At 39.0% G+C, this 16623-nt stretch overlaps 1 protein-coding gene across 2 annotated transcripts in view; it reads right to left on the bottom strand.

Annotated features, from left to right (window-relative positions):
• The window catches only part of PGR (progesterone receptor), a 104697-nt gene extending 88494 nt beyond the window's left edge, over positions 1-16203 (bottom strand). For both annotated transcript variants that reach the window (XM_059929372.1, XM_059929373.1), the window contains exons 1-2: positions 14558-16203; positions 13152-13303 (exon numbers count right to left, since the gene is read on the bottom strand). In XM_059929372.1, coding sequence (XP_059785355.1) covers positions 13152-13303; positions 14558-16203 — 1798 coding nt within the window. The remainder of the gene's footprint in view (positions 1-13151; positions 13304-14557) is intronic.
• Positions 16204-16623: the final 420 nt, after the last annotated feature.

The following is a 16623-nucleotide window of genomic DNA, read 5'->3' as shown; positions in this document are numbered from 1 at the left end:
AAAAATGTATGAATATTCACACAGCCCATAAAATATGAATTTGGGTCAGGTTCTGCTGCCGAATGAATTCAGGTCAGGTCAGATCAGGTAATTACTGACAAGGGACTAAAACAAAACATTTGTTTGCAGGTCTTTTTGGATACTGAGATCATGATGAGGAATTGTGGGCCTCTATCAGTTCTTGGTTCCATATAGTCAGGCTGAATTCCTTAATTCATGATGCAGGGAGACCTCAGGCTTTCCTCCTGAATATTTTTGCCTTAAGTGTCACCTTTTGTTGGTCTCTTTCAATTTCCTTCGGTGCCTGAAGGTGAAAAGTGGTGCATTACTGCCACTAGATAGCACTAGGGGAGCAGAGCCCAGCTCATGCTAGGTAGAGCTAGTGTGGAGAGAAGTCAGGCACTAGGTAGATGTGCAAGAGTGGCCTCTTCAGGAAATTCTTGCTTAAAGAACAAAACATATCATCATAACATATCCCAACAGTAAGCAGTTTGGTGTATTTTTTTTTCAGATAGTTTTCTATATATAGTAATATCAAAAGGGTGAAATTATTTTTACCCCAAATGATATTGTTACTTGCTTTTTCACAAAATCATATATTTAAGATGCCTTTTCAATCTGAAATATAGACAGCTAGCTCATTCTTTTTAATGTCAGTGTATTTTATTGCAAGGGTATATCATAATTTCTTAATCTATTAACAGACATTTGAACTGTTTTCATTTTCTCAGTATTGCAAATAATGTGGTACTCAAAATCTACCTAGAGGTATTTCTACACATTTCTAGAGTTCTTTTAAGGACCAGTTTCTAGAAGTAGAATTGTTGGGCCAAAGTAACGAATACTTTTAATAGATAATATCAAATTGCCCTCCAACTTTCAAATGGCCATTATTCATTGTTTTATCATTCTGATTGTTGGCATACCCACTATTATTTTAATCAGTAATAATTATTAGCACATTGGACATTTTTCATCCCTCTATAGACTATGTTTTGTGAATTGTCTTTATATCTTTTGTTCATTTTTCTTTTTGGCTGTTCATCTTTTTTTCTTTGTAAGAACATTCTGCATTTTAGCAATAACATTCTTTTGATTTATACATGTGTTACAAATAGTTTTTCAATTTGTCCCTTGACTTTGCTTTTTGCCTTATAGAAAAAAGTTTGAAATTTATTTATGTAGCAAAATGGACCAAATTTGATTTTGAATTCTGGACTTCATGTCAATATTAGAAAGTTTTGCCATTCCAATATTATAAATACATACCTCCATCTTTTCTTTCCAGGCTTTTGAATCTTTTTCCTTCAAAAAAAACACTTAAATTGTTGACCCACCTGAAATTTTTCTTTTGTATAATAAGCCAGTACTTCCAAGACCATTTATTGAATAACCCATCTGAAAATGAAAGCTTCTTAACTCCTAACCTTTATCTATTTTTTAAAGGTTGTGAATATCCTAGTGTTTCCGATAAATCACCTTTTCTAACTATTACAGGACAAAATAAATAAGCTCTTCCAGCATTACCTACTAGTTTTGGTAAGTTACTTAACTCGTGAGTCTCTGCTCAGATACCTAAAAAGTGGGGATAAGAAGAGAAATAATAAATATACAGCATTTAGCATGATTTCTATTACACAGGCCGTCAGTAATGATAGATATTGGTACCTTCTTCCCTGATGCACTTCAGCACTCCAAGTCTGCATCAAAGAATTTAATCAGACACTAAACTGTAGGCTGCCCACAAGCTCCTTGAAATCAAGGACTGTACCTTCTACTGTACAGGCTGCAAGGACTCAGGAAAGAGTAAGAGCATGAGCTCCAGGAATTGAGTTCTGCCCTACTTTTCACTAACTCAATGAACCTTATCTGTGAAATGAGAAAAACAGAACCTGCCTGAAAGGATTGTTCTGAGGGTTAAATAAGTTAGTACATGTAAAAAAAACTAGGGGAGTGCCTAAATTTAGTAAACACTTAATAAATAATAACCATTATTTTCACACTTTAATTTTTATGTCTCCTACAAATGTTACACCACAATATTGAGCTCATTGTCCATACTCACTACTTGTTTATTCAATTTCATAAATAACTCACTGTGTCATACAAGAGAAAAATAACATAGGAAGTATTTTTTCCCTTAAAAAATAATGATTATTATTGAGTACTGTGTTTCAAAAAAGATTATACGATTTCTTAAAATGTTGTATAAAGTACATAACACCAAAGGCTGTAGTAGCAGTTGTGAACGAAACCAGAAACCTAAGTTAATTACATTTTTAAAAATTTGGGCATGAAAATTTACTTCTTTGCTTTGTAGAAGTCAAAGTAAAAAGGAAAACACAATAGGCTGATAAATTTGGTGAAGTATGCATTATGTACTTTATTACATGAAGGTCATCTAGCAACAAGAAGGAGATTGTGTTCATCTACCCTTCCACAAATTAGGTAGGTATGGAAGATGACAGAATATGTGATTTTCTAATGTTGTAAATGAGGATAAAACTTAAAAATCCAGGCAAGTAAAAAATTTGTGTTCCTGTTTTGGAGTCTCTGTCTTAAGTATCAATTATTTCAATCAGTCCTTTAAAGAAGTTATTGCTGAAAGATTTCCTGCAGTTACTTTGTTTTGCTGACAAAAGATAGAGCTCTATAATTCAGATGTGATTTTCATGTGACAATGTTGATATTCTGTTAGAATACTGAAGAGGTAGATTTGAAATCTTGACCAAATGTTCATCCTATCTTTGCACAGATGTCAAAAAGTTTTCAGCAAATAGAGTCAAGAAACTGTGTAGTATTGGCTCAAGTACCAGAATAAACACTTGACTGCGGCCTGAGGGTTTCCTGTCATAACGCAGCGGTATTGAACGAAAATGTTGGCAGAGAATTCTTTGTTCAAATAAAATCTTAAGTGGAAGAGTCAACCAAGTAAACAGACAAAAGCGGAGCTCTTCTGGGCTAAGAATGAATGGGACTGAGTTGAGGAGCAAAACTTGAAAACCAGTCCCCCATAAAATATCACGTTTTTGTTTGAAAAATTATAAAGTAATTAATATTTGTTCAAGTACAAAACAATCTGGAGAGACAGTGTAGAAGCACACAAAACATAGAAGTTGGAGTCAGATGCCCTGTGTTTGAATCTTGGTCCCTACACTGTGTAGTGACCTTTCTGTATACTCACCGGTGAAGTACAAATAATGAGAGTACCTCCACCTTATGGGACTTTTGGAGGAATTAAATGACTTAATATAGTAAAGCACTCAGAACAGTGCCTGGTCATAATCAAGTGTAAGTGCAGTGTTCGTTAAATGAATAAGCTTCTTACACAACATTAGGATATAATAGGGGAAAAAACTCCAATCCTTCTAGATTTCTCTAACTGAACCCTAGGGTGGATCATGCATGGCTTTGGCATAACTCATATCAATGTATTCTCATGTTCACTAATTGACTGACAGGATTTTTGTTTTTGTTTTTGTTTTCTTCTTGGTTTTGTACATGTCAAAGACATGGACTGCATACACATTCATCTTTGTATTCCCAGCACAAGTAACTTTTAAATGCAGTAAGTATCAATACATGTATGTGGAGTGAATAAATTAATGAATTAAATCATTTTAGCAGCATGAAGCAAGCTAATCATTTAATTCATTTAGATTTATTTTAGAGTATCAAAATACTTAATTATATTCTAGAAAGAGGAGTAAGGCATGTACCCAAGCAGACAAGAACAAAAAGTGCTTACTCAAGTAACGGCAATGCTAAGAGGGTTTTCATCTTATAAAGTATTATGTAATAGTTAAAAGAACAAGCTAGGAATATGTATCAACATACAGGGCTTCAAGTCATTGTTTCATGAAAAAAATGAGGAGTGATACACAAATTGTGATATATGATACCATTTATGTATCAACATATCTAAAACAACATATTACACACATATACACAAAATTGTAAAAAACTGAGATAGAGGTATAGAAGAATGGTAGGGAAGGGAACAGATTAGAGGTATTGATAAAGAGAATTTAAGTCTCATTGGTGATGTTTCGATTTTTTTTAAGACGAATGTATTTTTGCACTACTTGAGTACTTAAAGTACAACAACTTAAAGGCTGGAAAAGGGCACTGTTAGCATTGGCATGGATGTCTTCATACCAATACTTCTCCTTCATGTTCCTGCAGTAGGATTAAGAACCCTACATAACCAAATATTGAGCTGATGATACCAAAAGCCATCTTTCTCACCATTTCTTTTCAGTAAAGTGGAGGCTTATATCAATGGATCATAATGCAAAATTGTGCTTAAAATCAGCTTACTACTCAGGCTAAATACTAAACTGAGAGACCTGCAGCTTGAGAATAAATTATCCAATTTATTATCTATTAATAATAGTATTTATTATTATTTATAGAGTTTAGAAGTGAAGTCCAGTGAATTACTACATGTTTATTTTTAGAGTAACAGGAAAACTGCCATAGGGTTGACTCTATGGAGAGAAAATTAAATTAAATAAGATTATTGGCAAATTATCTTCTCAAGAGCCCAAATATAAATCAAAGACGTTTTGGTGGAAGGGATTGTTGGATAATGTTGTGGACTAAAAAAGATGGAGAAAGCACTATAGAGCTCTAAAGACAGCAAAAATAATTCATGAGTTTGTCCAAAAAAAAATTTAACAAACAAAGGAGACTTCAAAGCAAGGGAAGTTATTAGGCATAAAGAGGGGCATTACATAATGATAAAGGGTACAATTTTCCAAGACGACATAACACTTCTTAATGTGTATGCATCTAACAACAGATCATCAAAATTTTGTGAGGTAAAAATGATAGAACTGCAAGGAGAAATAGATAAGTCCACTATTATTGTTAGCCACTTCAACACCTCTCTATCGGAAATAGATCCAGCAAGCACAAAATCAGTAAGGACATAGTTGAACTCAACAACATCAACAGTCAACTAGACATAACCGACATCTACAGACTACTTCATCCAACACAGCAGAATACACCTTCTTCTCAAGCTCACGTGAAATATTCATCAAGATAAACCACATAAAACACACCATAACACTAGGCCATAAAACACACCTTAACAACTTTAGAGAACAGAAATCATTCAATGTCTGTTCTTAAACCACAAAGATACTAAACTAGAAATCAATAACAGAAAGACAACTGGAAAATATCAAAGTACATGGGAATTTAACAACACACTTTAAATAACACATGATTCAAAGAAGAAATCTCAAGAGAAATTTAAAAGTATTTTGAACAAAATGAAAATGAAAACACAAATACCAAAATCTGTGGTATACATCAAAAGCAGTGCTTAGAGGGAAATTTTTAGCATTAAATATATTAGAAAAGAAAATATTTTGCATTAAATATTATATTAGGAAAGAAAAAAGATCTAAGGTCTATCTTCTAAACTTTCACCTTAGGAAACTAGAAAAAAAGAGTAAATTAAGCCATATGAGTAGAAGAAAAGAAATAATAAATTAGATCAGAAATCAATGAAATTGAAAAAAGGAAATGAATAAAGAAAATAAACAAAACCAAAAGCTGGTTCTCTGAAAAGATCAATAATATCAATAAGCCTCTAGAGAGGATAACTAACAAAAAAAGAGAGAGGACACAAATTACTAATATCAGAAATGAAAAAGGAGACATCACTATAGATTCTATAAACATTAAATGAACAATAAAGAATACCATGAACAACTCTATTCTTACAAATTTGATAACCTAGATGAAATGGACCAATGCTTTGAGAGTCACAATCTGCCAAAACTCACATGAGAAAAAATAGACAATCTGAATAGGCCTTTATCTATTAAGGAATTTGAATCAATAATTAATACTTTCCAAAACAGAAAGCACCATGCCCAGATGGGTTCAATGATGAATTCTACCAAATATTTAAGGAAGAAATTGTACCAATTCTCTACATTCTCTTTCAGAGATGAAAACAGAGAGCATGCTTCCTAACTCATTCTATGAGGCCAGCATTATACTAATACAAAACTAGACAAAGACATTACAAGAAAAGAAAACTATAGACTAATATCTCTCACGAATATAGACGCAAAAAACCTCAACAAAATCTTAGCAAATCAAATCCAAAAAAGTATAAAAATGAATTGTACATCATGACCAAATGGGATTCAACCCAAGTATGCAAGATTGGTTCAACATTTGAAAATTAATGTGTTCCATCACATTAACAAGCTAAAAAAGAAAAATCACTTGATCATATCAACAGATGCAGAAAAAGCATTCGACAAAAGCCAACAATCACTCATGAAAAATCTATTAGTGAACTAGAAATAGAGAGGAACTTTCTCAACTTGATAAAAATATTTACAAAATACCTACAGCTAATGTCACACTTAATGGTGAGAAGCTAGAAGACTTTCCATTAGATTAGGAACAAGCCAAAGATATCTCCTCTCATCACCCATTTTCAACACTGCAGTGGAAGTCCTACAAATGCAATAGGACAAAAAAAGAATATAAGAGATATACTCATTGGGAACAAAGAGATAAAACTGTCTTTGTCTGCAGATGATATGTTCTTCTACGTAGAAAATCCAAAAAGAATTGACAGAACAACTCCTGGAAGAAATAAGCAATTATAGCAATGTCACAGGATACAAGACTAATATACAAAAGTCAGTTGCTTTCCTATGTACCAGAAATGAATAAGTGAAATTTTAAATTAAAAACACAATACATTTACATTAGCACCCCCCAAAAATGAAGTACTTAGGTATAAATGTAACAAAATATGTATAAGGTTTATATGGGGAAAACCATAAAACTCTAATAAATGGGCTAAAAGAACTAAATAAATGGGGAGATATTCCATGTTCATGGATAGGAAGATTCAATATTGTCAAGATGTCAGTTCTTCCCAAAACGATCTACAGATATAAGCCCAATCAAAATCCCAGAGGTCATTTTATGGATATTAACAAAAGATTCTAAAGTTTATATGGAGAGGCAAAAGACCCAAGATAGGAAACACAATATTGAAGTTGGAGGACTGACACTACCTGACTTTAAGACTTATCATAAAGCTACAATAATCAAGACATTGTGGTATTGGTGAGAAAGAACAGACTAATAGATGGATGGAACAGAATAGAAAGCCTAAAAATAGAACCACATAAATACAGTCAACTTATCTTTAACAAAGGAGTAAAGGCAATACAATGGAGAAAGGACAGTTTATTCAACAAGTAGTGTGAGAACAACTGGACACCTATATGCAAAAAAGTGAATCTAGACACAGACATTACACCCTTTACAAAAATCCACTCAAAATGGATCACAGAACTAAATATAAAATGCAAAACAATAAAACTCCTAAAAGAAAGATAACATAGGAGCAAATCCAGATGACCTTGAGTTTGGTGATAAATTTTTAGATATAATACCAAAGTCATAATCCAGGAAAGAAAGAACTGAGAAACCAGATTTCATTAAAAGTAAAATTTTCTGCTAAGTGAAAGACACTGCCAAGAGAATAAAGAGACAGAGTGGGACAAAATATTTGCAAAATACATATCTGATAAAGCCTGTTATCCAAAATATACAAAGAAAACAAAAAACCCTCTTAAAACTCAACAGAAAGAAAACAACCCAATTAAAAAACAGGCCAAAGACCTTAACAAACACTTCACCAAAGAAGATATACAGATGTCAAATAAGCATATGAAAACATACTTCACATAATATGTCATCAGGGAAATTTAAGTCAAAACAATAATGAGCTACCACTACACACCTATTAGAATGGCCAAAATCTAAAGCACTGAGAAACACAAATGCTGGCAAGGACGTGAAACAAGAGGAACTCTCATTTATTGAGAGTGGGACTATAAAATGGTACAGCCACTTTTGGAAGACAATTTGGTGGTTTCTTACAAAACTAAACATACTCTTACCAAGCAATTGCACTCCTTGCTATTTGCCCTAAGGAGTTGAAAATTGATGTGCACACAAATACCTGCAGACAGATCTTTTATAGCAGCTTTATTCGTAATTGCCAAAACCTGGAAGCAACCAAGATGTCCTTTAGTAGGTGAATGGATAAATAAACTGTGGAATATCCAGACAATGGAATGTTATACAGCACTAAAAAGAAATGAGCTTTTCACATGCAAGAAGGTTAAATGCATATTGCTAAGGGAAACACCTAATTTGAAAAGGCTTCCTACTGTATGATTCCAACTATATGACATTCTGGAAAAGGCAAAATACTATGGTGACAATATAAATATTAGTGGTTGACAGGAGTTGGGGAGGAGGAAGGGACGAATAGGCAGAGCACAGAGGATTTGGATGGGCAGCAAAAATACTCTGTATGATACTCTTAACCATGGATACATGTCATTATACATTTGTCCAAACCCAATGAATGTTACAAAACCAAGAATGAACCCTAATGTAAACTATGGACTTTCGGTGATTATGATGTGTCGATATAGGTTCATCAGTTGTACCACTCTGGTGGAGGACTGTGATAATAGGGGAAGCTATGTATGTGTCATGGCAGGAGGTACATGGGAAATCTCTGTACCTTCCTCTCAATTTTGCTGTAAACCTAAAATTACTCTAAAAAATAATAAAACCTTTAAAAAATTTGAATGTTCATTGTTTCTGTTTTGGAAGTCATACCAGGGAGAACGATGCTGCCAAGTCAGTTTTCATTTTTAGACGATGACACCAACTCTACTCAACTTCAGAAAGAAATATGTTTTTCTTGAAAATACTTCATTTCTATTCAGTTTCTTCTGCGGTCTGCTTATGATGGTGTCTTTCTAATTCCAAAAGACTTTTCCCACCATCCCCAGCTTCTATCAGAAGGGTCAATTCTCTAGTTGTCCAGGCATAACCCATTCATTTAGCACATCTATAACTTGATACCTGCATGCTAATTGATAGAATGTCCCTTCCCTCCACTACACTAAAAACTCCACTAGTGCTGCAGCCAGTTAGGTCTGTCCTGTTTTACTGCTTTTCAACTAGCACCTAGCATAGTGCCAGGCATACAGCAGGTGCTCAATAAATATTTGGTTAATGAATACATGAACAAAAAATTAGATGAACATAGAGTAAATTATGCTAAGTGAAATAAGCCAGACAGAGAAAGACAAATACCACATGGTATCAGTTACATGTGGAATCAAAAAAATAAGTTGAATTCATAGAAACAGAGAGCAGAGAAGTGGTTACCAGGGGCTGGAGGATGGGGAAATAGGGAGAGGTTGGTAAAAGGATACAAACTTTTGGGTATAAGGTGAATAAGGTCTGAGGATCTAATGTATAATATCGTGACTATAATAGATAACATTGTACAGTACTGTATAATTGAAATTTGCTAGGAGAGTAGAACTTAAATGTTCTTGCCAAAAAGAAAGGCAAATAAGTGAGGTGATAGATACGTTAATTAACCTGATGGGGGGTGGAATTCTTTTACCATGCACATATACATCAAATCATCACATTGTACACTTTAAATATCTTACAATTTTATTTGTCAGTTATACCTCAATAAAGATAGAAAAAATGAGGCTAACAATGTAATATAATTAAAAATCCATCAATACCTACTTAGCCTAGTGTCTTCTAAATCGTATGTTTCAACTGTATTACAATATTTCCCAACCATATTCCATCCAATGTATTCACTACAAATGCTGTCACAGTGTAAAACATGCAAAGAATAATAGCTTGGCATCATCTGTTATGACTGGTTCATTTAGCAAACAGTTATATACTGAATGTTTAGTATATTCCTAGCACTGAGCTAGTACAGAGGTAAGCCAGTGAGAAATGATCTTTTCCTTCTTAATACAAGGCCAGTAGCCTGCATTTATAGGACTGGCAGGTCATGATGACTTCTCCTTGAAAGGTATTAAGGCAATTTCTGACCACTTCCTGGTTCAGTCCTAGTATTAGTAAAGGAATGCAATGGGCTATTCAACCGATTACTTTTTGGCTAATTCATTTTTTTTTTTTTTTCTCAGCTTAAGAGAGGTCATTTCTCCCCACCCCATACCCCTACTTCCTGAGTGGTATCTTTTTTCTCTGCCTCTTCTCTTTTCTGTCTCATACCAAGGGAAATCCAGTTTTCCTGGGTGACTTCTTCATAGGCATTATTGTCTCCCACTTCTAACTTGGAGGAGAGGTGGGGAAACTGCCTCTTGGCCCCTAACTGTGTCTTCTCATTGCTGCCTTAAATGTGGAGTTAGTATCACCCATCCATTTACGTCACACACTTCTAATCACCCTTGATCTTGAATTCTCCATTAGGATTCATTTTTACCTTCCTAGATGTTTTATCACTTGGCTCACATTTTTTTCCTCCAACCCTCTATTGTTTCTTTTTGGAATTTAAACTGAATTTCCTATTATGAGAAAGGAAGTATAGTGGTGGAGGTCACAGATTCTGGAGTCACACCCCTTGGATTTGAATCCTACTCCACCACTTCTTAACTGTGATTAAGGCAATTTAACATCTCTGAACCTCAGTTTCCTCATTTGTAAATTGAAAGTAATAATAATGTCTACATTATAAGGCTTAAATGAGTTAAGACCCATAAAACACTTAGTCACTGGCACATAGAAAGCACTTCAGAATGCCAGTATTATCATTATCCTTGGTAACATTAATATCCATATTTTTGACTATTGATTTTCAATTTCTGGACATATTGGCATCCACACATAGTTCTACCTTGAAGCAGCTTATCACACAGCCCTACTTTTGAAATACCAGATTTCAAACCTGGTATTTTTCTCCAATTACAAAAATTCTTCTCCTCATCTTTCTCACTCTTGAAAACTCCCAGAACATTCTATTTTCTTGCCTTAAATCACTGATTCAAGCAAGCACTGGCAATCAAACTTCCTAATCTTTACCTAATCTTTAACTCTAATAATTTTCTAATATGAATCTTTGAGTCTTAGTCAGTCTAATCTTAATCTCTTCACTCTTCCTTGAACATATACACTTACAAGCTCTCCTCAATGTCCAGAGATCAATAATCTTACTTGTCCTTTAATAGCCAAATGAATGATTTATCAACATCTATCTTGAGCTCCTCTTTGTAAATATTGCTGAATAAAGGTACTTCGTTTCTATTACTCAAAACTAAAACAGAACCACGCCAACAGTAGTGGTCCAACAAATGCTCTCTAAGAGTAAATTTGGGGAGACTTCCTTTATGTTTAGGATGCTATTCTGATAATAATGATGTGAAAGCATTTGTATTTTAATTAGAGTATTCTTGGTGCTATATGCACTTTTGAAGTAACTTTCAAGAATGAAGTAGCATTTGTCATATATCTACTTTTGCATACCATCTCTGATTTATAAGCATTGCAATTAAAGAAAATCTAACCTATGTTGACTAACAATCAGCTACCGACTAGCTGTATGCTCTTTAGAAACTCATTATGTCTTTGGGACTTGTGTATCTGTAAAATGAGGGAGCTGGGCTAGAATAAACTGGCTTTTAGAGGACTCCAAGGGGGTCATTCACTTAAGAATTAGACTAAGGAGACTGTAAGCATAAAGAAAATCATATTAATGCAGGGGGGAATGTTCAAGAAACCAGAACCAAAGTCAGATGGGAATAGTAATTCCAATTACGCAACGGAGAATTGACTCTTCCACACAAAGGACTTCAAACTGTAACTATGACTAAATGATGTCAGTTGGAAAGTTAAGGTTACTGTCAGTTGTCCCGTTTTCTCACATAACCTCTTGTCACAGTACCTCAACTAATTTAAAATGCAATTAAAACCCCCTGAAGCTGAATATATATGTTCAACATCAGTTAAATATATTCATCCTTTGGGGAGAAAAATCATGTTCTAGAAATACACAAAGCGATTATTTTTTATGAAGAATTAATTTCAGTAGGAGGGGTACACATACCATTAATAAATAGTTGGGAATCATTTTCATCAAAAGGGCATAGCAGTTGTAAAGAATTATATGTTAGCTATCTACAGGGAGAGTGAATTTTTTTGTTAAATGTCTTTTGGGTTAATATTCTTTCGGTGTAAATGTGTATTAAATATGCATGTCAACTCCTTTGAACTCTCCGTTAAGGTAAAAACTCCCCACTCCCTCCTTTCCTGCTCATAAGTAGAGGGCTCTTGAAATTAGAGAATTCACAAACAGGGAGCAAAAAAGCAGACATTCAGATCTTTGGTTCCTTGTCTAGGTGTGATATCAGAACTCCAGAGAGAACCCTAAACTCACGTCAGCTTGTTATAAAATACACTTATTGCTAGAATTCAAATGTGAAATGATGTTTAAATGTATTTCTGTCTTCAGATACAAATGTGTTTGGCTGCTTAGAGTTGAGTGTAGATAGAAAGAGAAATTAAAACATATATTCTATGAAAGTTCAAGTCTGAAATACACTATGCAAGTCAATACAAAATCATTAGGTAAATATGTAATTTAGATGATTTTAAAAACATGAAAGCCTTACTTAAAGCAACACACTTCTTCAGAAATTATATAACTGTGATGTCTAAATTTTTCTTTTGCTTTAAACTGTTTACACCTATTTCCTATACACTTACAAAAATATACTAAACAAAAAGGGAACTTTTAAACTTTGTTTAGAATTACCATTATATAATTATTAAATAAACATGCATGTAGGGAAAAGACAAAATCATGTAGAAAATTTGTAACTGCATCATATATATATGTACATATAGAATTTTGACAACTTTTACCGTTTTTCTTTTGAAAGAAAATTTTAATTTCGTATATATTATATATAATATATATGATAGAAATGTAAAAATACAATCAGAACAAATCTGTTTCTTTAAAGTTAAATAGTTAATGAACAATGTTCGCATTGTTCCCAAGATTAGTATGACTTGTGTCTAATATTAAAAGCGTTAGTCAAATAGTATGCAATTATAATATCCAACCCCATTCAATATGATTATAAATAAAATATATATTGTTAAAACATCATCATATAAGTTATACGAAAATATCACCATTTCTTAGAGGAAGCAAGGGCTGATTAAAATCTATAAAATATTAGATGGTCTCCATTTACAATTAAACCAACAAGAAAGGATCGGGGAAAGGAGCCTACCTTCCATTGCCCTTTTAAAGAAGACCTTACAGCTCCCACAGGTAAGGACACCATAATGACAGCCTGATGCTTCATCCCCACAGATTAAACAAATCTTCTGAGGTAATGACTCGAAGCTGTACTGTGGGCTCTGGCTGGCTTCTGAATCCGGCCTTGAAATGCAAAACAAAGTACTCCATTTATTTTTAGGTGCACCACTATCTAATACTAAAGTTTTCTTAATCCAGAATTGACAGAGTGAAAGGGTTTTTAGAAAATAGAAGCGAATACACTTGAAAGACATGCAAACTAAACTTCATGTACTACCTGTGACTGGATTCATCAGACTGGCAAAGTTATTAGCCTTTCATCAGGAGCACCAACACGAAAGAATAATAAAGAATTAATATATAATTTTATATCCAGAAAAACATCTTTCTACAAAACTCCTTATAGAGAATCAGTCTTTGACAAATCAAATGTTTTGACCTTGTACGCTGGGTAACGATAAACGTGGTTTTGCTTTCAGAGTACAATCATACTTAGAGATGCTACTGAGTTTTTAACACTCAACTCTGTAATTAAACAAGAATAGGTGTTTGTCATTTTAAAGTATTGTTCAGTATACTGCCACTGTTTTGACTATTCACAAAACAAGATTCCAAACCGAGAGCATTTTTTTTCTTTTTTCTTTAAAATTCCATTACTCCCGTAGGTAAATTAAAATGTTTTTTAAAACCTGTGTGAAAAAAAGTTGCAGCGAACTCGAAACAATATTAGAATACAAGGTACTGCAGTGATTGATGTTTCAATCCATAATGTAAACATATTACACATAAATTAATTTTAATCTTGAGATTCGTATGAAAATGAAGCGGTTGAGTGTCCAGACCCCTGAGACGGTTCTGCTTTGGTTTCTGGCCCGCTACCCAACATCCAGTGCCACCCCTCCCGGGAGAACGGGACGTTAATGTCTCCTCTCCAAGACAGACATTCCCAGTAATCGTCCTTCTACGAAGAAAAGCATTTTATAAGGCCCCCGACTCGCCGCACCCCTTCCGCTCCGCGGGGCTACAGCGGACCTAGAGTGACGCTGCACTTTTAGAAATCACGGCTGGTCTCGTCTTGGGATCGCGCAGATCTGAAAAGTTTAGAAACCTATTTTCGGGGAGGTACGCTCCGGAAACAGCATATTCTGCGCCCCCTTGGTGTCCCCCCAAAAAATGAGGAGAAGAGGTAAGGAAAAGGAAGCCAACCTGCGCTGTGCCCCGCCCCGGCCACCCACCCCTCGCGGCTACTCGGGGGAGCCGGAGCCGGAGCCGGAGCCGGAGCCGGAGCCGGGCGCTGAGGGCCGGGAGCTGGCGGCGGCCAGCGGCCGCACCGCTATTCTCGCGACGCGCCGGGCGCGCCCCGCCCCGGGCCCTCACCTCAGGTAGTTGAGATAGGGCTGGTAGACCTGCGGCAGGCCCTCCTTGAGCACTGCGGCCTGGTAGCCGAGCTGCGGGAGCCCGTTGAGGCCGAGCGGCGGGTAGAGCGCTGGGGCCGCCCCGGCGGCGGCGGCGGCGGCGGCGGCCGAGGCTGAGGTGGACTGCAGGCCGTCCCGCGGCAGCAGGCAGGCGCCTGCGCCCGGCCCCTTGCAGGGGGGCGGCGCGAACGGGCCCTGCTGGGGCGGCGCGCCCTCCGCCTTGTACAGGATGCACTCCAGGGTCGACCCCGACGAGGACGCGGACGAGACAGACGCACCGAGAGGTGCGCCGACGGCCGCCCCTTCCCCGGGTCTGGACGACGGCGCTCGCGTAGGCAGCGCCGGCGGCGCCAGCGGGAAATCCGGGAAGACGGCGGGGTTGGTACCCGCCACCAGGTACGGCCGCGGGGAGCGCGCGGCTGCCTCGGCGCCTTCCTCCTCCTCCTTGATCTTCAGGGCGGGCGGCTGGAAGTCTCCATAGAGCGGGAATGCGTCGTCCTTGGGCTCGGCGTCGGGCTGGTACGCGCAGTCGGGGAAGTCGCCGGCCGCGATCTGGGCGGACGAGGCCGAGGGCGGGCACCGCGGCGGGGCAAAGGCGCTGACAGCCGCGGCCCCGCCGTCATAGTTATCCCCCTCTAGCAGCTGCCGGGTGCGGGCGGCCAGGAAGGCCGAGTTGAGCGGCAGGATGGGCACGTGGATAAAATCCATCACCGTAGTGGCCAGCGGGGAGCGCCCGGGCGCCGCTGGCGCGTCGTGCTCCGCCAGGGCGACCCTGGGCGCCGTGAAGCGGGAATCTTCCTTGGGGACCAGGGCGACGCCTCCTGCGGCCGACCCTGGAGCAACGGTCGCGGCTCCTCCTCCGGCCGCCGGGCCTCCCGCAGGCCGGAGTTTGCCCTTCAGAGGCGGACCCACGGAGCCCTCGGACTCGGAGCCATCCTCCTCCTCTACCTCCACCACAGCGGGCTGCGGAGAGGGCTTCACTGCGGCCCCGGGCCAGTGATGGCTCCCGGCCGTCGGGGGCAGCAGCTGCCGGGACGGTGCCAGGCCCCTGGGCAGCACTTTCTGGGCAGCTGCCGTCCCGGAGCTGTCACCAACCTTGCCTTCTGGTCGGCTCATGAGCGGGGGCAATACCCCCTGGGTGGCAGGGGCAGCCCGGGCGTCTTGGGGAAGCTCGGGGCTGAAGAGGCACCAAGGGCTGGTGCCCTCGCAGACGGGCGGGCTGGCGTGGCTCTGCCCAGGACCCGAGGGCGCCAGTAGCGTGTCCAAGACACTGTCCAGCAGTCCGCTGTCCTTTTCTGGGGGTCTAGAGGTGCCACCTCCAGCACCCTCTGTGGCTTCAACTCTGGAATACGCCCCCTCCACGTCTGACAGCGACTGCTGGTCCTGAGTCTTCCCGTCTGGGTCCTGACCCTGGCAGGGCCGAGGGAAGAGCAGCCCGTCCAGGGAGAGGGGTATGACCGAGGCTGCAGGCGACGCGTCCGAGGTCTCGCTCGCCTGAAAGGGGCCTGTGTCCCGGCGTCCCAGCAGAGGGGATCCGACCTGGGTGGGGGAGGACGCTCTGCCCGCCACGTGGGGAGCCCGGGGATCCTTTGCCTTCCGCTCAGTCATGACGACCTGGACTCCCCTTTTCTCCTCCCCTGTCTCTGGGGAGGAGGGATAGGGGAAGGACGAGGGGGTGTCAGGAATACAAGAGCAGCGGGGGGAGGAAATAGGTGTTGAATTTGGCTGGACCGGACGGTGGAGAGGGGGGTGAAATCTCCACCTCTTGGGTCGGAAGGGGGCGGCACCGATCAGCTACTGCCCTTGCCCTCGGTCCGGTAGGCAGGGGAGGGGTGGCAGTTGCTCCGTCCTTGAGGCAGGTGGGGAGAGCAGGCGAAGGCAGTTGTAGGGATCTCGCTTCCTGACTGGGAGAGTTCTCCAAGAGAGTTCCCCGACTTCAGTCTGCGGACAGGAGACGCAGAGTACTCACAAGTCGGCACTCGAGTGGCGGCGGCTTCGAAAGCGATGCAAAGCGGCTCTCTCTCTCGA

The sequence above is a fragment of the Balaenoptera ricei genome, chromosome 8 (genome assembly GCF_028023285.1).
Source record: "Balaenoptera ricei isolate mBalRic1 chromosome 8, mBalRic1.hap2, whole genome shotgun sequence".
NCBI lineage: Eukaryota > Metazoa > Chordata > Mammalia > Artiodactyla > Balaenopteridae > Balaenoptera > Balaenoptera ricei.
Note: the sequence above shows the minus strand (reverse complement) of the source record. Positions and strands in the feature narration are given on the sequence as shown.